This window comes from Astyanax mexicanus, chromosome 3, assembly GCF_023375975.1.
Source record: "Astyanax mexicanus isolate ESR-SI-001 chromosome 3, AstMex3_surface, whole genome shotgun sequence".
NCBI lineage: Eukaryota > Metazoa > Chordata > Actinopteri > Characiformes > Acestrorhamphidae > Astyanax > Astyanax mexicanus.
The window spans coordinates 27052773-27078728 of NC_064410.1; the positions used below are offsets into that span (position 1 = coordinate 27052773).

General features: G+C 38.3%; 2 protein-coding genes across 3 annotated transcripts; both read left to right on the top strand.

Annotated features, from left to right (window-relative positions):
- The first annotated feature begins 1236 nt into the window (after window positions 1-1236).
- hax1 (HCLS1 associated protein X-1) lies at window positions 1237-9470 on the top strand. Of its 2 annotated transcripts, none has more exons than XM_022666818.2 (7): window positions 1237-1393; window positions 2974-3221; window positions 4332-4558; window positions 5325-5385; window positions 5500-5621; window positions 7852-7969; window positions 9182-9470. In XM_022666818.2, exons 1-7 carry the CDS (start codon window positions 1323-1325, stop codon window positions 9253-9255), a joined length of 921 nt encoding a protein of 306 aa, XP_022522539.2. In that variant the 5' UTR covers window positions 1237-1322; the 3' UTR covers window positions 9256-9470. The 2 variants fall into 2 exon arrangements, with proteins under 2 accessions (XP_022522539.2, XP_022522538.2); XM_022666817.2 differs by having other exon boundaries at window positions 1240-1393; window positions 2971-3221.
- A 3454-nt stretch (window positions 9471-12924) lies between these two features.
- aqp10b (aquaporin 10b) lies at window positions 12925-24348 on the top strand. Its single transcript, XM_007230514.3, has 6 exons — window positions 12925-13283; window positions 14751-14877; window positions 15144-15281; window positions 15410-15528; window positions 17823-18040; window positions 22800-24348. The coding sequence occupies exons 1-6, from the start codon at window positions 13197-13199 to the stop codon at window positions 22999-23001; spliced, it is 891 nt and encodes a 296-aa protein (XP_007230576.3). The 5' UTR covers window positions 12925-13196; the 3' UTR covers window positions 23002-24348.
- Window positions 24349-25956: the final 1608 nt, after the last annotated feature.

Sequence of the window (25956 nt, forward strand, 5' to 3'; positions counted from 1 at the left end):
CTTTTTTGGGTTTCTTGGTGTGAACATTACCAGTGTGAAATCCTGTCAATCTACCACAGTCTGATGTGTGGGTCCACCCATCCCTATATATGTCAAATACAAACCAGCTCTTAATTTTTGTAGTGTAAACTGTCTTTCCATATCCAGTATCGACTTAAAATTTTTAGTTTTCCCTGTGCTAATATTGGCACAGCAAATCAGTTGAAAAAAAAAAAAAAAAAAAAAAAAAAAAGTTCTACAATTATAACTCTGTGGGGTTACAGGGGGTGTAAAAGTGATTGACAGCTTGAATGCTAGAGACAGTTTACAGACCTGCATCATGCCCCTTCTGATTTACCTGGAGTAGCTGAATTCTAAATGAAGACCTGAGTCTGGTGCTGTACTCATTTTTTTTTTATGGACTGTACTACTTGATGTGCAGTGCAGTGCACCCATTGTGGATTCTGAACTCTGGATTAGTGAGGTGGTTCTGACTTTCCATGTAGGAAATCAAACTGTGTGAAGAACAGTGTTCTAGTTTAAATTTCTTACAGGTTTCCACACTTTGAAAACAACTGACATTTATAGACAAATTTAACACAGACTTTAGTATTTTAAATTTCAATTAAAAGTCTGGGTATTCTGCTGCTCTGACAAATCCAGAAACTAGAATCAAAGTTAATAAATATCAAATGTTTAATTATTTTATTATTTTAAAGTTTTTAAACTCCAGCTAGAAGACTTAATGCTCTGGCTGTAAGTTCAACATCAGCTCGTCTACCAGTATTACCCTGTTGAAACATGGGAATATACAAGTCCTTTACTCACGCACATTTTATAAGGAAAAAAAAAAATGCCATTACCAATATAGCTACTCATGTGCTTTTCAATATTTACTTTTTCTATTTACAACAATCTAACGTGGTTAAATAGAAACATCAATAGGCAAATGTCACGATTAATATATCCAGCAACAAAACTATACGAAAATAAAGAAAAAACACTTTTCAAATGGTGGGATTTGAAAAGCTTCAACGTACCAATGGATTTATTATTTTTTTATATATATATATATATATTAGTTGAACTCCTTGTTTACCAAGGTGTGTATAATTATCTATGTCTAAATAAACATGTTTGAAATTAAGGGTATTTTATTTTATAAAATTGTAATTGTAATTGTATAATATTTACCTTTTATATACGGGGATAAAGAAGTGGGCGGGATCTCCGTGCTGCGCTACGTCACTACCCCCTCTAGTCACGTGACCTGGTTGTTTGACGGTGGTCGGTTGGGCCGGTTATGGCTGCTCTCTCTGCGCTGCTCTGAGTTTCAGGGGTAAATGAGCGTCTTTGATCTGTTCCGCGGATTCTTCGGGCTGCCCGGGGGGCAGTACGGTGGACACGGTCGCAGGTGGGTGGAGTGGTTCTGTGTTTCTGTCTGCGGGAGAAAGAGGCAGCTGAACTAGTCCGTGTGATGAAACTCAGAGAGCCTGACAGCAGCTCAGCGCTATGTCATCATAATAAACAGAGGAGAGCGAGAAAGTTCCACAGCGAGTTAGCTACAGTACACTAGACTAGCTTAGCCTAGCCTAGCCTAGCTTAACTATACAGAGTTTCACATCATAACTGACATTTAATAACAGAAACAAACCCCCAGACTCTTAATTACACAAAACATTGTAAAGAAGTGACCGAGGAGTTGAACCTTCAGATAAATACAGACAGCTAAGCTAATTAGCAAGTAAGCTAACTACATAGCGTTCCTAACACTTTCAGTCTGTTCACCTATCTCTGCCATCAGATCATGACAACACTAATAACAGCACATTAGCCCCAAATAACACTTAAATAACAACATAATTAGAGGGTTTTCCTTATTATTACTATTATAAACTCGAATTACTGATCTCTGACCTGCAGGTTTTACTAGAGCTCCACTTTCCCTAATCAGCTATGCTCTCTGTACTGTAGTGAAGATCATATTGCCAAGCAAACTTATTCTGAACACACCTTTGAGTAGTGATATTATACTATTGATTTACATTTACAATTAAAAAACAAAGTTATAATAGTAAATAATAATAAAATTAAGTTAGTAAAATTTTACTAAGTAAATAACTAAATTAAATCCATAATAAAGTTTTTTGCTAGTTGATGTCTAGTGCAATTTTAGAGATTGTGTATTGTTTTAGAGATAATGTTATTATTACTAGTCCCACCTAGAGACACAGTAATTACCTATATGATGGAAAACTGCACATATTCGAACTGCACATTAATACTAGACATATCAATCAATTAATCAAGCTTTTTTTTCTCTCGGAAATACATTGAAGGTAACCCTCATTTACAATGTAAATGTAAATTTACAAAGTAAAGTAAAATGATGAGAAATAAAATGAATATTAATGAACTAAGAACATATGAATCAAAATAAAAACATTAGAATAAAAAAATATTAGTAATACATAAATAAAAAAAATAAATAAATTAAAATAAAATAGGAAAAAGATAAACTCATTAAAAAACTCATTTAAAACAATCACAGGCTTTCTGATTGTGATTAGAAACTATTATATATTAAATAATTCTGTTATTCCAGCGAGCTGAGCTTCAACGTTTCCTGTAAATTCTAGCTCGCTGGTACACTGTAGCTAAAAGCAGATTTTAAGTATATTGTGAAATCTGGGATTTTAATATATATATATGTATAGTATATTATTACTAGTAAAACTAAAGTCATAGCTGACCTGTGAAATGAGAGTTTTTAATAGTAAATGATAGTAGATTCTAGTAAATGGAAGTGACATTTTAGTTAATAAAACTGTTGGTCATACACAAAGTAACCTTACTTTTGTAGTCACTTGTTTATGTCTGGCTGGCTGGCTCCCTACAGGTACCAGTCTGTTTTCAGTGTGTGGTTTAGTTGTTCTAGAACAGTTTCTGTTCAGTCTGTTAAACTGAGTTTTTTTAATGAGCTTCTCTCAGCAGGGAGCCCTTCTTCGATGGAATGACCCACGATGAGGAAGATGATGATGATGAGGATGCTGTGTTTCTGTATGAAGATACGAGCCGCCCGGGGGAAGAAGATCTGTTAGACGAGTCTTTCCGGTTCGGGTTCAGTCTCGGACCCAGCGGAGTGCGCATACATGAGCCGCCGGGGTTCGGGCAGATGTTCAGGGAGATGGAGTTGATCTTGGAGGGGCTGGGCCGCTTTGGAGGAGATGCGTTTTCTTCAGGTGTGTCGAGTAATGAAGTAGAAATGCTTGGTTACCTCACTTTAGTAGACATTTTTGTTATCTGTGCTTTACTGTAGAAAATTATTTTTCTGCTGACTTTTTACTTCCATATTTTATAGTGAAGAATAGATTCTACATATCTATAATTCAACCTGAACAATGAATGTTAATTTTTTTCTCACCATTGGTTGCCTGTATCTCATTAAGTGGCAGCAGTTGGCTCGTTCACTGTTTCCTGCAGTAAAAGGAAAATATGCCATCTGCTGGCTGTGATGAAAATCGACGGTAAACAGGACTATCGGTTGAGAAAAAAAAAAATGTAATCGCCCAATTTTCTGGGATTACTTGTAATTTCTTCTTATAACAAATATAATAAAAATAATTGATATTTAAATGTAAAAAAAATATAAAAAGTCAATGTAAGGTTATAAAAGGTGAAATTTTATTTTTAATTAAATATGTTCATTTAAAGGCGTTTTCACACCTTTTAGGTCTGGTTAAAAGGGACTCTGATTTGTTGTCTAATTGTATATTTTTTCCTTTAAACACACCTTGTCCTTTGTGAGGCATGTTCAAATATTAGATGGCTATAAAAAAGTAAAAAGAAAGAGGAAAAATAAGGAATAGAAAGAAGGAAAGGTTTTCTTTGATGACCAGATTATTAGATCATATTTTTTTTGCACAAATGAAAAATAACTTAAACCTGGAAAAAAATTTTAAGCATTATGGCTGTGAATATAGTGTAACAGCGCATCAGTTTTCTAAGCTCCTACAAGTGAATGCAAACTACAAAACCCACAATTGGTGCCATAAATATATGTGTATATACAGTCACCTAGTAATTGGTTAAAAATTCCAGTTAGGGCCTTCCTTGATTTTTGACACTCATTTTTCCAAGGAATTGTTAGAAACATTCCTTAAGATTGTAGTCCAACTTTTCGTGGTTACATCACACAATTCCTACAAATTTCTCAGAATAATTGTAGACTGCAAATCTCCTGTTTTACCACATCCCACAAAATGTTTTCTGACTAAATAAATTTCCTTGACTGTCGAGGCCACTGAAGATCACTAAACAAAACTGTTTTTTTTTCTTCTTCTTATCTTTAGGTTTCCCTAGTATTGAAGCTCCACCTCATGAAGGAACAGATGAGAGGAGGAGTAGAGGAGGAGGAGATAGAGATAGTGGAAATTCTCTAAGAGATTTCATGTTAAAAAGCCCAGACAATTCTCCCCATAGTCCCCCTTCTGTGAGTCCAAAAGATGGAAATTCTTCATCACCTGAACCCCCGAGCTTCCCTAAGAGCCCTTTCCACTACAGGTCTCCATTTTCCACGGTACATTTCAGTTCATATTTATTTTTATATCTATTTGAACAGTGGACATTATCGGAAATGAGTTTTTTTCATAGAAATCTGGTTGAGACAAAACATTCCATCAAAAATCTTTTTGCCATAGTTTATTTATTATTTGTTATGGCCATATATCACTGGTTTTCACTACGCTGCTCCCACAATTCCCAGTAGCGCTGCGAATAACAACAATGTTGAGTTGTTTTGAGTTAAGTTGAGTATATATTTAAACATATTCTGAGTGTTTAAAGCCCACATATAGAGCTTTCTATTGTCTTTGAAGTGATAAAGAGAAAGCAGAGTCACCGTTGCTGCAACCAGGGTTGCCAGGCCCAGCAAAAAATCATGCTTAAATTCTGTTTAAAACCCACCAGTTAGAAGCTTAAACTAGCCCAATAAGGTTGCCACAGCCGTTCACAACACAGTTCATTTTTATTTTGAGCCTCACCAGTAGAAAATGTAGGGCATAATAAAAAAATAATTGTGACTAATCGACTAATTGGAAAAAATTATAACTAATGAGTCAACTCCTAACATAGTCATTAGTTGCAGCAGCCCTAATTTTTAGTGGTACTGCTCTTTTTCATGTGTATTTAAAAAAAATCCTGAATGAGAGATAAAATAGTTACTATTTTTTTTAGGAGTAACTGGATAGAGACTAGAGTGCAAGCAGATAATGTAGCACGAGAGCACCAGCATCTAAGTTTACTGTAATTCTCTCCTTAAATGAAGCGTTTTTATATAATTTCAGTTTAAGGACATCTGGGGTGATGGACCAAGACGAAAGGATGAGGAAAAGAAAGAGGATGGAGGTGTGATTTTTTTTATTTTATATTTTTTCTCCCCTCACAGGAATTGTGACCTGTCTATGATCCACTGCTGTTTCTCCTGACTGACTTTGCTCTTCTTTTTTATCATTCCTCCAGATCTGGACTCACAGGTGTCTTCTGGTGGGCTGGACCAGATTCTAACTCCAGCTCCATCGCAGCCAAAAACGAGATCATTCTTTCAGTCGGTCACAGTTACCAAAGTGGTTAAACCAGATGGGGTGAGTGATCCTGTATGCTGTAACAACCATTACACTCTTGCTTATGTTATACTTCACTTATTTTAAAATTTTCTACATGTGTACATTAAAGTAAATGTGTAAAACATGGGGAGCTGAGTGGTCCAGTTGTATAAAGCGCTGCCACTAAGAGCAGGAGGTCGCAGGTTCGAACCCCCGCTCATGCAGCTTTACCATCAAGCTACCGGCAATCAGAGGGAGCACAATTGGCCCTGCTCCCTCCGGGTGGGTAGATGGCGCTCTCTCCCCATCATGCTTAAAGGTGGCGCCAGGCGGCATGAGGCGTCTGTGAGCGGATGTATCAGAACCTAGCCGCTGTGCTTTCCTCCTAGCGCGTTAGCTGCTCAGGCAATGATTCATCAGCAGCAGCTCAAAAAAAAAAAGGGGGCGACTGACTTCACACGTGTCGTGTGCTCATCAGCTCGTCCTCCGAGGGTCGCAGGTGCCACTGGTGATGCGGACGCACAAAGGGGTGGGACAATTGGATAGCCAAATTGTGAGAAAAAGGGAAAAAAAGTAAAGTATCCTGAATGACTCTGTACCTGTAGAAATCTACATAATCTAACTGGTCTGTTAGGGAAATCACAAAATAATAATATTACATTTAAGAAATTTTGCTCTTTTCCTTTGATCACTGTACAGTATTGTGTCCCTTGCCTGTGAGGCCTCTTGCGTTAAATGTGAACGCGTGATTTCTGACAGTCACTTGTGTGTTCACACTGCCAATTCAAGCTCCTTTAATGATGTCCTGTTGTTGGCAACTTTAGAGTTATTCATAAACAGTACATCTCAAGCGTAATCAGCATTAAAGCAGAACTCTGGTGTAAAATTCACTTTGGGTGTAGTAAAACATGATACAGAGTACTAACCTTTGTTGAATAGCCCACCTCCATTTTTCTGCAGCTTTCTGAGATCCAGCAATTTTGTGCAGTTTAGCTAGAATGGGTTTTAATGGGGCATATTTTGCCCCCACAGATAAATCGCACTATACACCGTTATCCAGGCTCAAAGTAGCACCACACCTCATTGGTAGAGAGCCCTGGAGAGCCCTGACATATAAAACGAGGCATTAAGAACTTAAAAAGTGCAGAAGTTTATTAAAAACCACTGTTTATCACCCATCTCCGGGTGCCGCCATCTTAAAGTAAACACACACCAAACACATGAGAAAACTTGGAACAAACACTTTTTACGATGACTTCCACTGAAAGACTAGTAATAGTACACATTGTTACTTAGACCTGGGTGCAATTAGTACACACTGCTATATACACCTGTTTGCACATAGCTTGTGCCACAATAAATATCACAATATTTCCTGGTATTTTGTGATGTCAGTGTTTATTAGTAACTTATTAGTGTCAAATCAACAAGAAAATATTGATAAGTTTTATTTAGTATAAATATAAGAGTTTTATACATAAAGAAACAATACCGTTTGTCTACTTTAAACTTACCAAGGCTCTGATTTCAGATAAAATAATAAGTGTTACAAAATGAAAAATGACAAATATAAAAAAAATGTATATGTAATGTAACAACACAAATCTACCAAAAAACAAAAGTGCAGCATATTTAGTGTCTGCATATAAACAGCAAACAATCAATTTAAAGTAAAAAACAAAATAGACAATATATCACTCAATCACAGTTTTTTTTTTGTCAGAAATGTTGCAGATATTTTCATGAACGATACGATATGGCAACCCCCTAGCATGCAGGCAAAAAGACACATGAATTTTGATCTGACTTCTCACATTCATGTTGCGTGCACATCGAATAGCTATCAGATCTAGAACCCCACATATAAATGAAACTTTAATCCATCCAGACCGCCCTAAAATCAGATTTGTGTCACATTAACCCTTTATGCACAGGTAATTCATTTTGTAGATGGAAAATAAAAATGACCACTGCAACATTTAGCATGATTTCCAACAAAGGAGATATAGCTGCATAATGTTGCCTTGAGGCAACAACTATGAAAACATTGTTGTAATAAGAATAAGAAAATAAATATTATGTTTTGAGAAATTTTGTTACAAAAAAAAAGAACATTACAAAAATTAAAGGAATGGTTTAATCAACATAGTGGTTTGTTGCCTGGGAACAACACCATGCCATAGAGGGTTAAGGCAGAAAAGTTATTGATTAAGAAGGTTAATGTTTATTGGTGTTTAATTCGTTATTTGTATTCATTTGATGTGAACAGAGTGTTGAAGAAAGACGTACAGTCAGGGATGGTCAGGGCAATGAGGAGACTACAGTGACGCGCTCAGGGCCAGGTGTCCAAGAGGGTCCACAGGATCAGCCTGGTCCCCTCATACCAGGTCAGCTCTCTCACTCTCTTCTTTTGAACAGACACCCACTCTTCATCCACAGACTGTATTACATCTGCTTTGATCATAAAAATAAGTGCTGGTTGTTTGCAGTGCTTTAGCAGTGGTTCCTAGATCTGGAACTGGAGTACTCCTTTTATTTGCACATTTTAGTGATTTCCTTTTCTAACACAACTCAGGAAGTTCTCGTTATTTATGTGAGATGTGTTAAAACTTGGAAAACAGGAAATATGTGCACAAAATTATGGATTATAAGGCGCATTATCAATGAATGTCTATTTTCTGGTCTATTTTCATATATAAAATGCACTGGATTATGAGTCGCATTATGCAACACTAGAAAGGAATGATGTCGCCATGATTCCCTTCTAATTCAGCAGGTCTCACCACTGGGTGGTGGTGGTGGTGGGGTAACTAAGTTAAGTAAAGCTAAGCTAAGTATACAAAGTTAAACGAGTGCTGGATGTTAATCTACACATATTTCTCTCCTGAAAACTGTTTATTTGGGTGAGTAAAGTGCTTTTATTTACAGTAAGCTTAGATTTCCAGATTTCCACAAAGTCAGGGTGCAGCAGCATTAGCATTAGTGGCTAATAAATGCCACCCGACAGCACTACACTGCGGTTCGTCCCACATAGCTTGTTTTAACATGGTAAACAAGCAGGTTACAGTCCAATATACTCACCTCTGAACAATAAAAGAGCTAGCATGGTTAGCGGCTAATCCTAATGCTGCTTCAGCAGTGCTAGCTGGGGTTAGCAGCAGGCTGCAGGCTGATAATACTCAATTATTGAACGGCAGAAGAGCTAGTGGTTAGTGCGCTTAGTGGTTAATGCTAATAATGCTCCAGCCTTGGTGCTGGAGAAACTTCACTAAAACTCCTGTATAACGCTTTACTGTCTTTACTGCTTCTTATAACCTGACTGGTAGAATTCATACATAAGGCGCATCGGATTATAAGACACACTGACGATTTTTGGGAAGATTAAAGGATTTTAAGTGCACCTTATAGTGCAAAAAATACGGTACTTCAGTCCCAGGGCAGGGAATATTTATTAAAAAAAAAAAAACATGCTGTAAAAGGAAATGGTTTCTAGGGTTATGGTGTTAAATCAGTGCCATTGTGCTGCTTTATTTAATTTATTTGAATCTCCCATCATCCAGTTTTACCTTATTCACACTGTTTTTAAATATTCTTCACAGGTGGTTCTCCTTTCTCAGACATGCAGGATGAGTTCTCCATGTTCAGAAGGTTCTTCGGTGGTTTCCGAGGATGAATGGACAGAAGACTGATCTGATACTGATCTGATACTGATCTGATAAGCTGCCACAGTTTCATATTTAATGTAAATTTCTTTAGTATATTGATCTCCTTTTATTAAACGCTGTTTCAAATGTAATAATTATTTTTAAGAGCCTTTATGGGTTGAATTGTATATAGGTTTCATTCTGATCAACAGTGTACAAATAAAAGCAATAGTATACAAATGTCTCTTGCTGTAAGTTCCTTTCTATTTCACTTAATAATTTAAGATCAGTAACAGGAATCAACCCAAATTCTGTCTGAGTGAAAATGGACATAACATAATGAAACTGGACAAACATAAAGAAATGAAAGGTTTGGAGGACATAAAATGATGTGTTATGTGGTAAACATTGATTTTAAAATTCAATACAGTTCAGGAAAGCTCCAATTGTTTTCATTATATTTTGACAGTTTGCAGATTTACTGAATATATATATATTTTTTCTATTACACTTACAATAAGGATTATTGAAAATGTTTCTTATCAAAGATGAAACCTTTTCATGTCATGCTTGAATTAGAGAAAAAAATAAGAAGAAGTTAATAAGAAGAGCATTCCCTGCTTATACATTTGTTCATCAGTTACATTAAAGAATCGGTAAATGGTTCCAATTTTAAATATTTTTACAGCTTATTCCTCTTAAAATACAGCTGCTTTACCCTGTTTAAATCGTAATACTGAAACATTAACTTGAATATATATATATATATATATATATATATATATATATATATATATATATATATATATATATATATATATTAAAATGATACCCAGACATAATTACAAGTAAAAAGGGTATACAATTTTCTTTCTCTTTATGATTTTTTTGCATTGTAAATTCTATACTAAAGACTATATTGAAGCTATACAGGAACACATGAAGAATTATTCTGTATTCAGAAAGTGTTAAACCAGAATATTTTTTATACTTCAGATTCTGTAAGTAACGCATTTAGTGTTCAGTACAGATCTGCACACTCTTGTGCCCTAATTGTTTTTATGTCTTTAATATTAATCTACAGTGTAGAACATTGTATGAGAAAATGTGTCTAAAGTTTGGCTGGTATTGTAAAATTACTGTGGAGACAAGGAATTAAGTGTTTCTGTTTAAGAAAGCAGTAATTTGATTGATCATAACCTGCTTGTTTTTTTCTTGTATTATTTCCTTGTGTGATTCATTTCCTTCCTGTTGTTGTAGGAAGTTATAATCATTACGGAGATTAGGTATTAGTTTTTCCTTTTTGTGTGCTGTCAGTAATTCGATAGAACACACTGATGATAACTGCTTGTTTTTTTATAAGATTTCCTCATTTAATTAATTTCCTTAACCTCAGGTGCTACAACTGCTGCATCTGTCTGTGTGACTATTGTTGCTTGCATTAAAAAAATGACCTGTTTTTAATCCAGTGATATTTAGCAGAGTCTGGAACAAATCACTGGACAGACAATTTTCACAAGACCGTAGAAATCAGTTCTAGTTAAATGTGTTGTAAGTATTAACTTTATTATGATTAAAAAATGTTTTTATGCCACTTATACATATTGTACCAGTCAAAAGTTTGGGCACATTCTCTCTTTTGTTTGTTTTTCTTTTTTTCTCTTAAGTTTAATATGGGAAATTTACGAGAAATACTAATATGGGAGGACGGTGGGAAAGAGGAGTAAAATATGGTGGTTTCCGGCCAAAACGGGAGACTTAATAGGTATGTATTATGAAATAAGTATACTAGGATCAATGCAGACTGTTTAAGTCTTTCCAAAGTTGTGTGAGTCTACCGCATATCAATACCGGCTCCCTGATTCTGGCAAGTCAGATAAAATCTCCAGGAATCTAAAACGAGTGTCCCAAGAGTGAACACAAGAGTGCACGCAGGACACAGGTTTCCCTAAACGCGTGTGTGAAAGAGAGGGAGAGGAAGACACTCCCCTCATGTGCATATTCATGGAGCGCATGCAAAACAGAGAGGGTTCTGACTGGAAATAGTCTGTGAGTCAGCCAATCAGTTTTTAGTATTTTTGCAACTTGGGATGTCTGTCAGTGTACTTGTAAAACTTGTAAGTGTACTATTTCAATACTTCTTGGAACTATATTGGCCCAATTTTATTATATAAAAGTATAATTTTAAGTATGCTTTGGTTGTAAAAGTAGTACACATTGAGTACACAACTATTTTACTAATATGGGCAAAAATAAAAACTAACTTAGATGTAAACTAGTAGTTTACTTTAAGTTAAAGTATACTTTTAAGTGCATTTTAATTATACCTATAATAAACTTTGAGTACACAAAAAGCTTATATCTAAGTTTAATATTTATTTTTTTATAGCTTTTAAAATATACTTTTAAGTATATTTTTAAGTAAACTACTAGTCTGGTGATTTTATACTTAAATCATACTTATAAGTCTTTGAAGTGAACTTGACATAATACTTTACAGTTAAGTGCAGTGTGAAGTATACTACTCGTGTACGTATATGTAGGTCTTTAAACTGTTCTTTAATTAGATTTGATATTAGACTACACATTTAAATATAAGCAAGAAATACTCAGGATCTGTATGTAGTAATGAATCCTGTTACAAAACTCTCACACCTTGAAAGAATAGGTTCAATAAAATCTGCCAAAGGTTTATCTGTTATGTGTTGGTTAATTACACTTTAAATGAGCAGGTTCAGGGCCACTCATGTACTATTTACTCTAATGTATTCCACCTCAGACTACAAGCCAAGCATACTTTACATAGGCAAGACTATTTAATTGTACTTTTCTTAAGTGTACAGCACTGAAAAAAAGAACAGAGGCCACTTAAAAATGATGAGTTTCTTTGATTTTACCAAATTGAAGACCTCTGGAATATAATCAAGAAGAAGATGGATGATCACAAGCCATCAAACCAAGCTGAACTACATAAAATTTTGCACCAGGAGTGGTATAAAGTTATCCAAAAGCAGTGTGTAAGACTGGTGGAAGAGATCATGCCAAGATGCATGAAAACTGTGATTAAAAACCAGGTTAATTCCACCAAATATTGATTTCTGAACTTTTAAAACTTTATGAATACAAACTTTTTTTTTGTATTATTTGAGGTCTGAAAGCTGTGCATCTTTTTTGTTATTTCAGCCATTTCTCATTTTCTGCAAACAAATGCTCTAAATGACAATATTTCAATTTGGAATTTGGGAGAAATGTTGTCTGTAGTTTATAGAATAAAACAACAATGTTCATTTTACTCAAACATAAACCTATAAATAGCAAAATCAGAGAAACTGATTCAGAAACTGAAGTGGTCTCTTAATTTTTTACAGAGCTGTATATTGATCAAAAGATTAAATATGAGTATATTCGATGATTTGTTTTTCATACTGATACTGAATATACAGAACCAATGTTTAATAGTATATCATTTACTGAGATTTAGGGTATTATGTTCATCAAAGTGTAATATTATTTTATCTAAATGATATCGAAAGATCTTTACACACCCTGATTCTCTCTCTGATCATTTTATAAAAGGTCTTTTGCTCTTTTATGCTTCATTTGTATTCCACGTATTTTATTGTCTGTTATCTGGGGTTCATCTCTTGTGCTCCTTAGACAGAATGCAAAACATTACTCTGGCATTGATCACTTTATGGCAGTGAATGGCTGTGAGGAGCAATATCCTCTCACATACACACTGATCCATGCTTTACACACGGTGAAGACAGTGCTGAACGAGCTGAATGAGGATCTTCAGAGCTGCTGAGCGGTCATTAGAAGGCTGTTTGTTCTGTAGTAAGTTAATAAGTGCTGATTAAGCTGCTTTCAGTCTGTCTGTGGTCTGTGGTTTGTTGTGGTGAATGTACCGGTGCTCGTTCACCTCAACTTAGAGTGAATTTTGAGAAGAATTGAACCCAGCCTCTTCAGAATGGACCGACTGCTGAAAAGATGCCACATCAAGAACCGACTGGTGAAAGAATGCCTGGCTGAGTTTCTTGGAGTGTACATTTTAATAGTAGGTCTTTAGTTCTCATGTAGTCCAATAATGTTATTCAGTATCTTCTATAAACTCTGGGTAATTTTTTTTTTTCATTCTTAGTATCAAATGGCAGAATTAAAAACAGAATCTTAGTGTTAAGATAAATGCCAGTCAATGTAATTTTATCATTTTAATGAATGCTGTTTATTCAAACAGGCGATTTCAACTAATGTAGACTTTTTTTCTTACTGCTTATCGTGCCTGTGATCAAAACTATGCAACTTTTCTCTCTTACAGAATTTGCTTTGAGATTGATATATATATATATATATATATATATATATATATATATATATATATATATATATATATATATATATATATATATATATATATATATAACTTATGTCTCTCGTTCAGGAGAATTACTTACTTGCTGGGTTGAAGACTTTGAACTTTAAAGCACGGCAGGGTAAAGAGGGTAATAGAAAAGGTTTTCAGCCTGCAAATCACAGTAGTAGATTAATGATCTACCACCACGATGTCACTTCTATGTTGATAGAAATAAACATTCATACTTTTAATAGCCTCATATAATAGTAAAGCCTCATAATAGGCCTTTTATAAAATAAAAAAACTAGTTTATTTAAACTGACTGGCTTTTAGTTTTTAATTTAAAACTAAGATGTCATTTTAGATGATTATCCATGATATAAGATTCACAGATAATGTCAGTCATTTTCAGTGTTCCTGTTTTAAGGAATTTGGGAAAGTATTGTCTCTACGTTCAGAGAACACTGTAAAATGTTCTCTGAATTTTCCCAATTTTTCCAAAATTTGGGAAAATTATTTATTTATTTATATATATATATATATTTTTACAATTCTAGAAAATTCTAAAAAACAAATTAGATTTTTTTTTAAATTTGGGAAACTGATTGCCTAGCAAAATTCAAGTAAATATAACTAATTTTCAAGTTATGTTTACTTAATGTTTACCATTTGAGTAAATTAAAACTCAAGTCAAGTCAAGTCAAGTAGTTTTATTGTCAATACTGCATATGTACAGGACATACAGAGAATTGAAATTACGTTACTCTCCTTCCCAATTTTACAGCAAGTACAGATAATAGATATAATAAAAGAGAATGGGAGACACTATGTGTACAATACAGCAGGGACACAAATAGACATACATGAGACAAAAACAAGGTGCAGTGGTGGTGGGGGTGAAATAGATATATAAATATAAATAAAAATAAATAAGATATGTAATATAAAACAGTTTTATTTACCCGATTAAGTTTAGTTGTACTGACTTGAATTAATACAATTGCTGCTTCCTGTTATTTATCATTTATTTGCATAATGAGTGCATGACCCCACCACTAATGGCTCCTGCATATTTGTACCATCACATCTGTCTTGTGGAACAATATGAGTGGAATATTTCTGAGCATTAATCTGTTCTAAACTGAATTAACTGGTATCTTCTCACTGTAGCTGTTTGGCTGTGGCTCAGTTGCTCAGGTGACGACATCCCAGAACACTAAAGGAGAATACCTGTCAATCAATCTCGGATTTGCACTGGGAACTACTTTTGGAATCTATGTGTCGAAAGGTGTATCGGGTAAGACCTTGTTTTTAATGGAAGATGGACAGATGACAGATAGAGAAAGTGGTCGTGTGAGGGATTAACTGATTGATAAATGATGAATAGGTTGAATATAATATATAATATGATTTATAACGGTAGTTTGTTAATATATAAAGAAATTCAGATTTGAGTAAAGAAATACTCATTTGAACGATTTTCTTGCAGGTAGAGTTATTGATAGTACATATATTAATGTCCAGTGAAGAACATTATATTTTTTTATGTCTGTTCTGTTTCAGGAGCTCATCTGAACCCGGCTGTGTCTTTAAGTCTGTGTTTCCTGGGCAGGTTCTCTTGGACTCGACTTCCGTTTTATGTCGTCTCGCAGGTTTTCGGGGCCTTCCTGGCTGCGGCCACTGTAGCTCTGCAGTACTATGGTGAGGGAAATCAGCCAGCGCTAGAATATTTTTCATATAGAACTTTAATTAAAGCAGTTATCATTCAGAATCAGTGTGTGATAGTGAACAGCAGTACTGATGTACTGAAGTGTGTTTTTTTTTTCTAGATGCCATTTTCCAGTTCAGTGGGGGTGAATTTACAGTGAGTGGTGCCACAGCCACAGCAGGTATATTCTCTACTTATCCTGCAGACTACCTGAGTTTATGGGGAGGAATCGTAGATCAGGTAAGCTTTCCTCTAAATCACAATATTGGATCATTTCTGATCAGCATTTTCCTACATGCGGATTTGATAGAGATGCATAACTAAGCAAACTAACTAACAGTTCTTACTAGTGCTGTGCGATATGACGATAAATATCGCGGGGACTAAAGAAAAGTGTCTGTCGTGCTGCTTACCTGCCCTATCGTTTCTACAGTAATTTCATCAATTATTCATGCAAATATATAAAAAAGGCTACGATGAAATGTATTGGCGTAGTCAATTTGCATAAACTCAGTTTATATAAGTGATGATAAAGTAATCTTCGCAAAAAAGTTTTGGACATGACGCTGCTTTACGTTATTTTTATTTATTTATTCTTTACTTTTATTTCATTTTTTTTTTCCATTTTCTCCCCAATTTACACGGCCAATTACCCAACCCACTCATTAGGACTAACACATAAGACTAGCACATGCTTCCTCCGATACATGTGAAGTCAGCCACCGCTTCTTTTCGAGCTGCTGCTGATGCAGCATTGCCGAGCAGCCAGCGCGCTCGGAGGAAAGCGCAGCCGACACGCCGGTTTACGACATGCTTTACGCTATGAAACTCATGAACAATAGAGACGAATTGTTCTTTAAAAAAAAATTAGCTACTGCATCTACCTCAATTCTCATTTGTGAAAGTTGGGTTTAATGTCACTTTGAAATAAAGTTGGAAAAAAGTAAGCAATAATATTATTTTGTCATACTTAAAACATACTTAAATGTGATATATCATGATATATATATATATATATATAAAATTCCATATCGTGATATATGATTTTTTCCATATCGCCCAGCACTAGTTCTTACCATTCATTAATAGGACAACTTCTGGCTCTATTTAGCGATCTATAGGCGACCAATCAACTGTGCATCAACACTGTCTTTGGTATTGAAAGGACACCATGCGTAGCTCAAAATGCAAAAGACAATTACTAATTCTCTTAATTATTAAATGGGTGTGTTTTAAACAATCAGATATTCACTTCCCATTATTTAAAAAAAAAAAAACAGGTGTGCTCTGACTTTTGCGGCTTGCTATTTAAACAGCGCGGCTCTTCTTAGCTTCTCAGCTGAAAAAAAAATTAACTGCTTGTTCATGTTGTGAAGGAGCGCAAGCAGCTCATTTACAGGAAAAACGATGTTATTTTATTTTATATTCTGTTTATTGTTGATGTAAAAGTTGAGGTTATGCACTGCTGTGTGTTATTGTATGTGTGCAACGAGTGGGGATGTACACGTGTTGAGTGCATGTGGTGGACCTGCATTGCCAGGATAACAATGAATATCTGACTGGTGACTGTTGTCAGGGTTTTAATCAGTCAGTGATACACTACCAAGATAGTAATATGCCAGAAATGTAACAAAACACACCTCACTTCCAGGCCACCATGTCCACCAGCATAGATATATTCACAAGCAGAGTTGCTATTCAAATGAAATGAAAATATACTGTTGACAGGGCGTAAAAGATAGCAATGAGCATTGCATGCACATTGAACAGGGTGTTAGATAGGGGCCCCCAAAATGTTGGATAGCATAGCTGATGACAATGATGATGATAATTGTACCTGCAACCATCATGTCTTATATTTTTTTAAGTAAATATAACGCATAAATCACTATGTCAAATTTTATGTTATATTTAGTTATTTTTTATTCTTTTTTTAATTTATATGAAAAAACTAAATCCGTTGATCCCAAAAAGCTTCATTGGAATACATCCTAGGAATACCATGACCCAGATGAATTTAGTTTAGAATAAATTAGGCATTTAGTAAATGTGTTGAGATTAGATTTGGTGTTATATTAGGATGAGAAGAAAAATATGATTATTACCATATTATTCACATTTTTAATTCCTTATTTTGGGTATATTGACAAAAGATAACACCACAAAGGCATATACTGTACATGTTGCCATTTTCAAAGTTTCAAGTGACATTCTTCATTACATTTGTTAATCTGAGGTTTGCTAACTATTTGAAATGCACCAGCAAGATTTTAATACTGATTCAAAAAGGATGTAAAACTTTCTTATGGCAAAATATAAAAATAAATTAGGTGGTGAACATAAAAGAATGAAATATTAGGTCATAATACACTGACATCCAGTCTGTTTCTTATTAGTGTAGTTAGTAGAGTTTTTTTACATTACTGTAAACTGGATGTTGTTGTTATAGGGGTCTCTATAAATTGTATCTCCTGGTTCAGTGTCCTGTAAACGCTATGTCTTGAACAGTTGGTTACAATGAGCATGCTTCTCAGGTAATTGGCACAGCAGCTCTGCTGGTGTGTGTTCTGGCGCTGGGAGATGTCCGCAACACGCCAGCCCCTGCTGGTCTGGAGCCGGTTCTGGTGGGAGCGGTTGTCTTGGTAATTGGCATTTCAATGGGTTCTAACAGTGGCTACGCCATCAACCCTGCACGAGACCTCGGACCCAGAGTGTTCAGCTGGATTGCCGGCTGGGGTGTTGAAGTTTTCAGGTCAGCCTAATACACATGTACACTCTCTCTCTCTCTCTCCCTCTCTCTCAAACACACACACACACCATCCTCGTTTCATTTAAAAGAAATTCTAATCCTGGGTCATGCGTCTTGCCATCAGCAGCCAGAGTCCGAGAGAACACAATTGGCCTTGTTTTTTCTGGGTGGGAGGAGGCATGTGCAAGCCTTCACTTTCCTAGTGTTGAAAGCATTACTGGTGAATAGGTGGGGTATCTGGCCTTTGAAACTGGCTAGAAAAAAATATATATATTCCTAATTAATTTATATTTATGTTACATTTATGTATATTTGTTATATTTGTTTTATGGTATATTTGTTTTGGAAGGTTTTAACATCATTTTTAAAACATCCATCTTTAACAACTTCACTGTATTTTCCTCTATCATGTTTTTATTTCCTGTGCATGTATGCATCATAAATGATGTTATGTAATAACAAAAGTTTGGGAGAAGGACCACGCCCAAACTCTACGTTCTAACTCCACCCCGTATCAATCAACTGTCCTATAAATACCTCCCCTAACTAACTACCTCTCGTGACGAAAGTTCGCAACAATCGAATTTGACGCACTCACCTGCCAGCATTTGCTTGCTCCCCATGGACCTCCAACTCACCGCCTCCGATGAGGACCTCTTCCCTCCCAGCCAGCCTGTCTCTGCTCCTGCTCCCTCTCGCCGGGCTCATCGCTTGAGGTCTGTCGTCTCCATTCCGGCTACTCCTGGTTCTACTCCTGGTTCTACCCATTCTTCCTCCCGGCTGGTCGTCCTCACCAACGCACCCCCGGATCTCGGCGCTCCCGCCGCTCTTCTCCTCCTTCCCCTACTCCTCCTGGTCGGGCTCGCCGCTCTGGGCGCCCGGCTTCCTCGGCCGAGCCCCTCTCTTCTGATAAATCCCAGCCTCCTCGCATGTCCGATTGGACTGTTGTTAAGTTACAGCGGGTTTTGAAGGACCGCGGCGTCCATTTCCCCCGTTCTGCTCCCAAAGTGGAACTTTTTTCGCTCTATCTCTCCTCGTTGGGTGGAAAACAGCGAGCAGGAGCCGCACCGGCGTCGCGGTCCGATGACGTCACCCGCTCAACTCATCGCCACGGCTCCTCTCGTGCCGCAGGCGCGGCACACCCTCCACCTGCTTCGGCCTCAGCGCCTCCTCCTCTGGGCCCCGAACCCCTCCCCTTCTCCTCTGCCTCCTTCTCTCCTTCATTGCCGATCCCGGCTGTTTTCTCTCGTCTCTCTCCTCCCCCCCCGCTTCCTCCATTCGTCCAACCCCCTCCCTCAATCGTCCAACCCCCTCCCTCAATCGTCCAACCCCCTCCCTCAATCGTCCAACCCCCTCCCTTAATCGTCCAACTCCCCCTCCCTCAGCCGTCCAACCCCCTCCCTCAGTCGTCCCTCCCCTTTGCTTCGCTTCTGCCGTTCCCCAACCGTTCCAGCCAGCCTTTCCCATTCTCTCACTCTATGCCAGTCCAGCCTCTCCCCTCCACTTCTATCCCTGTTCCCCCCAGGCTGCAGCACTCGCCGCGCCCATCACCGGAGCTCCGTGCTCTTCATTCTCCCTGTCTACGGCGCCGCCTGTTGTCCCCCCGGCCAACGCACGGATGTTCAACCCTCCCCTGGTCTCCTCCTCTCTGCGGAACCGCATTCTTCAAGGTGCGGATGTCGATCTTTCCTCCCTACTTCTCCCCTCCACTTCTTCTGCTCCCCGTGTCATCGACACCGGCGACATCTCGCTTACCTTGCATCAACCAAGCCCTCGCGTCTCCAAAATCCTCTCTGCAGCCGAATTCGCCTTTGCCTTCTTCAGGGATGTCATCTGTTCGGCTTTCCCATCACGTCGCCAGGAATTGGACGATTATCTGTCCTTTATTTTGGATATGGCTATCCGTTTCGGAGGCTCTGGTTTCTACAAATATCACCGCCTCTTCTCAGCCCGCGCCGCAGCTCGTCTTCAACAGTGGAACCTTGCTACATTCTGGGGCGCCCGGACCTGGAACTTTATTGCCACGTTTTCGCGGGACGTAGCTCCCTCTCCTGCTACGCGTGTGGCGGCCCCTCTCACCCTGCTTCTGTTTGTTCCCAGGCAGCCTCCACCGCCCCTCCGGCCCCCGTCCAACATTCCTCGGCGTGCGCCGCTCACGTGCGCCCGTCCTCCTCGGGCACCCGCGACAGCTTTGGCCGGCCTATCGTTTTTCTCGACGGGCAGATGGTCTGCAGCAATTTCAACCATTTGGGTTGTTTTGCTTCCTCCTGTCGAAGGCTGCACGTTTGCTCTCGATGCGGTTTGGCGCACGCTCTCTCCTGCTGCCCAACGCGTCCCCCAAGTTCGGCCGGAGCTGACTATTGCGGTTCCTCTCCACCCCGGTCAACGTACCGGCTCTCGCCACTGACCTGTCTGCTCACCCTAACACCTCCTTCGTTTGCAGCCTTCTGGACGGCTTTCTCTTTGGCTTTTACCCCGGTCTCATCGCCTCGCCGAGCTCTTCTCTCACCTGTCCTAACCTCCTTTCCGCTCTGGCCGAGCCCGATGTCATGTCTTCCCTTCTGCAACAGGAGCTCTCCAGTGGTTTCATTATCGTCTTCATCATCTCAGCTTTTAAAATCCTACCCCTCCATCCTGACTCTTGGCACCTTTTTGGAGTCCGCTGGGACAATCAGTTTTACTTTTCCGTTCGCCTTGCTTTTGGGTGCAAAAGCAGCCCCAAGCTTTTTGATTCCTTCGCTGAGGCGCTGTGCTGGATCTTGCTGAATAAACACAGGCTCCCGTTCGTGCTCCACCTCCTGGATGATTTTCTCGTCGTTGACTCACCTTCCTCGCCCCCCTCGCGGGGTCTTGACGCCGTGACCAGCACTTTCACTCGTCTCGTAGTCCCGATTTCGGAGGAGAAGACCGTGGGTCCCGCCACGTCTCTGGAATTCCTCGGGATTATTCTCGACTCCGCTTCCTTCCAAGCTTCTCTTCCTCAGGAAAAGCTTAATCGCGTCACTTCTTTCATCTCCGACTTTCTCAGTTTTCCCACCCGTACTAAGCAGCAACTTCTTTCCCTGCTCGGCCACTTTAATTATGCTACCCAAATCATACCTCAGGGTCGTTCTTTCATCTCCCATCTCCTTCGCTTGTCTTCTTCTGTCCGATCCCTCCACCATTTCGTCACGCTCGACGAATACTGCACGTCGGAGCTCCGTTTCTGGCTCTCTCTCCTCCGCCACTGGAACGGGATCTCCTTTTTCTATGCCGACGCAGCTTCCAGCCCTTCTGATGTTCAGCTGATGTCCACATCATCAACAAAAGTCGATCAAAATCGCTAGAAATAATGCCTTTTATCCGTTGCCTCACTTGGCACTCCATTAAGCATCAGTTTATAATTAAAGCTGTCCACATCCCAGGTTTATCCAACTCCATTGCTGACTCTCTTTCTCGCTTTCAATTCCAGAAATTCAGATCCTTGGCTCCGCATGCAGACTGCAACCCAACGCTGGTACCTCCATTTTCAATAACTACACTACACCTAACCCCCGTCTGAACGAACTAATCCTCCAAGCACAACAAACCATCCTTTCAGCCGTTTCCCCACAGACACTCTCTACCTACTGGTCAAGCTGGAAAGCATACAAAAATTTCCACTCCACACATAATATATCTTTCCCTTCTCATCATCCATCCGTAATAGCAGCTTATATTACTTTCATTCACACTCAACATTCAGCCCGTTCCTCATCACTCAGAGTCCATCTGGCAGCTATCAATTTTTTCACTAAACTAATTACTGGCATACCACACCCTTCCTCTAATCACCCTCAAATTTCCCTTCCCCTGAAAGGAATCCAAAAATCAGAAACTCCATCCTCACATCAACGAGCTCCCATCTCACCAGAAATCCTCCATCGTTGCATTCAAACCCTCCGATCAGGCTTGTACCCTCCGACAACATCCTCCACGCTCCAATCGCTATTTCTCCTGGCATACTTCGGATTCCTCAGATGCTCAGAATTCACTTCACTTAAAATCTCCCACAACTCCTTTTCATACCCCCTCATATCAGATCTCAGCATCCTGGACTCGGATACTCTCACCTTTAAAATCAAACGAAGCAAAACTGACCAACTTGGCAAAACCACAATCCTCCATCTGTGTAAACTTGACTCACCCCTCAGCCCGTACGAACCACTCGTCCACCACCTAAATCTCCAGCTCTCTCAACAAGCATCACCTTCAGATCCTCTGTTCTCTACGGAATCTGGTAGTATAATCACAAGGCACTGGCTCCACACACATTTCCGCCGCATCCTTTCAGTCAACGGTTACTCACCAGACCAATTCTCCGCCCACTCATTCCGCATCGGTGCAGCATCCAACGCCTCCAGACAAGGAATCCCCGAGCACGTCATCAAGCTTCTCGGACGGTGGTCTTCCCAGGCGTACCACTTATACCTCCGATTGGAGACAGGCTCATCTCAAACTAGCTTCATTATAAGCTCCATATTTTGGGGATATAACTGCACGCTTCTTCAGCACGCAGTTCAGAACTCCAGCCCAAATTTTCCCCGAGTTCCCTCCCCTTTTTCTTCCTGCTTTTCTGCTTTTCTACTTCTATCAGGCGTGGTCCGCACTTAGCAAATTAATTTTAAATGCAGGTCAGTACAGTACAGTACAGCGTTCTTTAGCTTCCACAGGACATGGAAAAAGTCATAACACACGGGATACTGGTTCTTTTATTTAACAGAAGCTCTCTCATTTTTGGCAGGGCTGGAGGCGGATGGTGGTGGGTGCCTCTGGTGGCCACCTGTGTCGGTGGTCTTGTTGGCTCATTGATTTACGAGTTGGTGATTGCTGTGCACCATCCTTTGCCAGACATGACAAAGGAAGTGAACATGGACGGTGTACAAGAAGAAAACTCAGAAAAACCAAAAGAAATCCCCACAGCCTGGCATCAGGTTGCATTGTGAGGAATCCTGGAGGTGGAAGGTAGGGTTTGGATTCTTTTTTGATGTGCAGATTACCCACTTTGGTCCTGGAATTCCTTCTATTTTTCTGCACATTTTGGAGTTTTCCATGCTCCCAACGCACCCATTTGAACTCTTGAACTCATACAATCCTTTGTTGGACAGTGGAGAGGAGCAGTGTGTAGGTAGATGGGATTAATTTCAGGAAAGAACATGGCTATGTTCAGACAGCCAATCCAAATACAGTTTTTGCAAGCTCAATTACCCAATCCCTGTTGATAACTCCCCTTACCACTAGTAATGCCCCCAAAACTAGGAGCGAATCAAAGGGCATCCCATAATACGATATTATCATGATATTTCGCTTACGATAACGATGACATCACGATACAAAATTTTCAACTAAGAACATTTTCGCAAGACAATTTGCTTCACTGCATCTGTGTTACTAAAGAGGATACTCCTAAATAATTAAATACCAGGAACTATAGATATTTATTGGTGTCAGTTTCACAAAAAAATTGCATCCAGTTTTCTTCACCACAGGTTTACCCTATTCGATCATTTTGATTAGCGCCACCACATGGAGTAAAGAAGCAGAAACTTTAGTGAGTTTTAGGGATTTTAAAGCTTCTATGTCTTAATAGGGATATATTGCACCACCCCTAGTGAAGACAGAACATGCCTCCCCTGATACATTTAAAGGCAGCCACCACCTCTTTTCAACTGCTGCTGACACAAAATTACAGTGTAACCTCCTGCCACACACCGTAATTACACTTTGGGTGCACGTTTCCACAGAGAACTCCCTGGTCGTCCTGTTCTTTTAATTGCAGTCCGGATGCAAGAGTTTTATCACTGAATAGAAGTCTGAAATATTTTTCACAGACGTCCCCCTGAGAAACTAATCCCGTCTGGATAGGGCTTTAGACTGGAGTTTCTGGCCACTGGAATCAGGTATCAACATGTCTTTTGTCTCACTAACAACGTGATAAACAACAATCTCATCAAATGAATGAAAGAATGATGAAAGTTTGGAAAACCAAGAAGTGTTAACGACCTTGTTAACACAATAACCCATGCAAATATGTTTGTGATGTCTGGTCACACAAATCTGTTCTGGGGTGGGTTTCCCGAAAGCTTCGTAATGCTAAGAACTTCGTTAACTCGTACTTAAGATTGATCGTTAATTAAAGAGTGTTTCCCAAACCCGTGCGTAACTAAAGTACTACGTAAACTCTCTCGCAGATTAACGAGTGCCCTCACCCAGTCGTTATTTTTAGAGAGCTTCTTTAGGGGATCTCTACTTGCAGTTCAGCACCTTAAACACCAGGGACCGCCAATTTTAAGGGAGAAAAATGTTCATTTCCGTGGTTGAAGCAATTATATTATATTACTATTAATTATATTATATTATATTATATTATATTATATTATATTATATTATATTATATTATATTATATTATATTATATTATATTATATTACATTACATTATATTATAATATTCCCCGTGTCTGCGGGTGCTCCGGTTTCCTCCCACAGTCCAAAGACCTAATTGGATGTCGGATAAAAATTAAAAACTGACCCTTAGGTGTGAGTGTGTGAGTGGATGTGTCTGTGTGTCTGTCTGTGTCTGTCTGCCCTGTGACGGATTGGCGGCCTTTCCAGGGTGTATAGCCGGCTGGTATAGACTCCAGCCCCCCCGCGACCCTAAACGGATAAAGCGGTTGACGATGAGTGAGTAAGTGAGTGAATGAGTTATATTATATTATATTATATTATATTGCCATATAATGCCATATATAATGCCAATTTGTCTGTGGCTTGTAGTCTAACTGGGCAAACCCATTATTAAAATCCAGATTCCTGCAGATGATGCTCACGGTCTAAGCAAAGCTGCAAAGTCACCAAGTCCGTGGATTCTGTAATCAGGCTGTTACTGTGGAATACACGCAAATATACACAATTCCCACCAGACCGGGAATTACAGCACAACATTATATATTTCCATGCTATTGGGAAAATTCCTGGTACTGTAGGTCTGGTGCAGGGGACGCCTGCGGTGTCTTTAATCACACCTACACGTATTGTAAAGGGTATCGGTGAATGTGCAGGTAATATTTAATATTATTCCTTAATCAGGTGATTCTAACCAACATTGTGGCCGTTCATCTGGGCAAACTCTGGGGTGTGTCAGCTCACAAATATATAAATACCAGTCAAAAGTTGGACACGTCTCATTCAATGTTTTTTTTTTTTTTTTTTTTTTTACATTGTGGATTAATATTAAAACCATGAAAACTATTAATTGACGCATATGGAATTATCTAGTAAACAAAAAGGTGCATGGCCCCTGACCTAAACCCAACTGAGATGGTGATTTGGATGAGCATACTCATGTTGGTATAATATATATAACATACGTATATGTATTATTATATTATTTTTATATTTTTTATATATTATATTTTTTATATTATTATTAATAATTATAATAATAAATTAATATTACTCGCCAAATTACTATTAATAATATTAGTATAATATATATTAATATATATATATATATATATATATATATATATATATATATATATATATATATATATATATGTATATATATTATATTAATATATATATTAACAATAATAGTTTTAAAAAAGTAAAAAAGTTTAATTTTTTTTAATAGATTAGATTTTCGAGTATTTATTTAGTCATATGTATCTTTAGGAGTATTTTATTAATGCCAAAGTACATCCTTTTGTAATTTAAATTTCAGAATATGTATAATATTGATGATTACAACACATTTCTACGTTTTTAGGGTGTAATAGTGAATAAATACTGCATATTGGCAATGTTGAATCGATATTTGTGGATCGATTGAGTGCGCTGTTTTTGGGGAGGAGTCAACAAAGACGTTCTTTAACCTCCTTCGTTAATTTTCGCGTTGCGA

Bases quoted from the DNA above. Each gene is read 5' to 3' on its own strand.
- hax1 (XM_022666817.2), top strand. From the start codon at position 1,323: ATGAGCGTCTTTGATCTGTTCCGCGGATTCTTCGGGCTGCCCGGGGGG. The intron at 4,559-5,324 runs GTACATTTCAGT...ATATAATTTCAG, and splicing joins ACAGGTCTCCATTTTCCACG to TTTAAGGACATCTGGGGTGA. The intron at 5,386-5,499 runs GTGTGATTTTTT...TCATTCCTCCAG, and splicing joins GGAAAAGAAAGAGGATGGAG to ATCTGGACTCACAGGTGTCT.
- aqp10b (XM_007230514.3), top strand. From the start codon at position 13,197: ATGGACCGACTGCTGAAAAGATGCCACATCAAGAACCGACTGGTGAAA. The intron at 15,529-17,822 runs GTAAGCTTTCCT...CATGCTTCTCAG, and splicing joins GGGGAGGAATCGTAGATCAG to GTAATTGGCACAGCAGCTCT. The intron at 18,041-22,799 runs GTCAGCCTAATA...CATTTTTGGCAG, and splicing joins TGGGGTGTTGAAGTTTTCAG to GGCTGGAGGCGGATGGTGGT.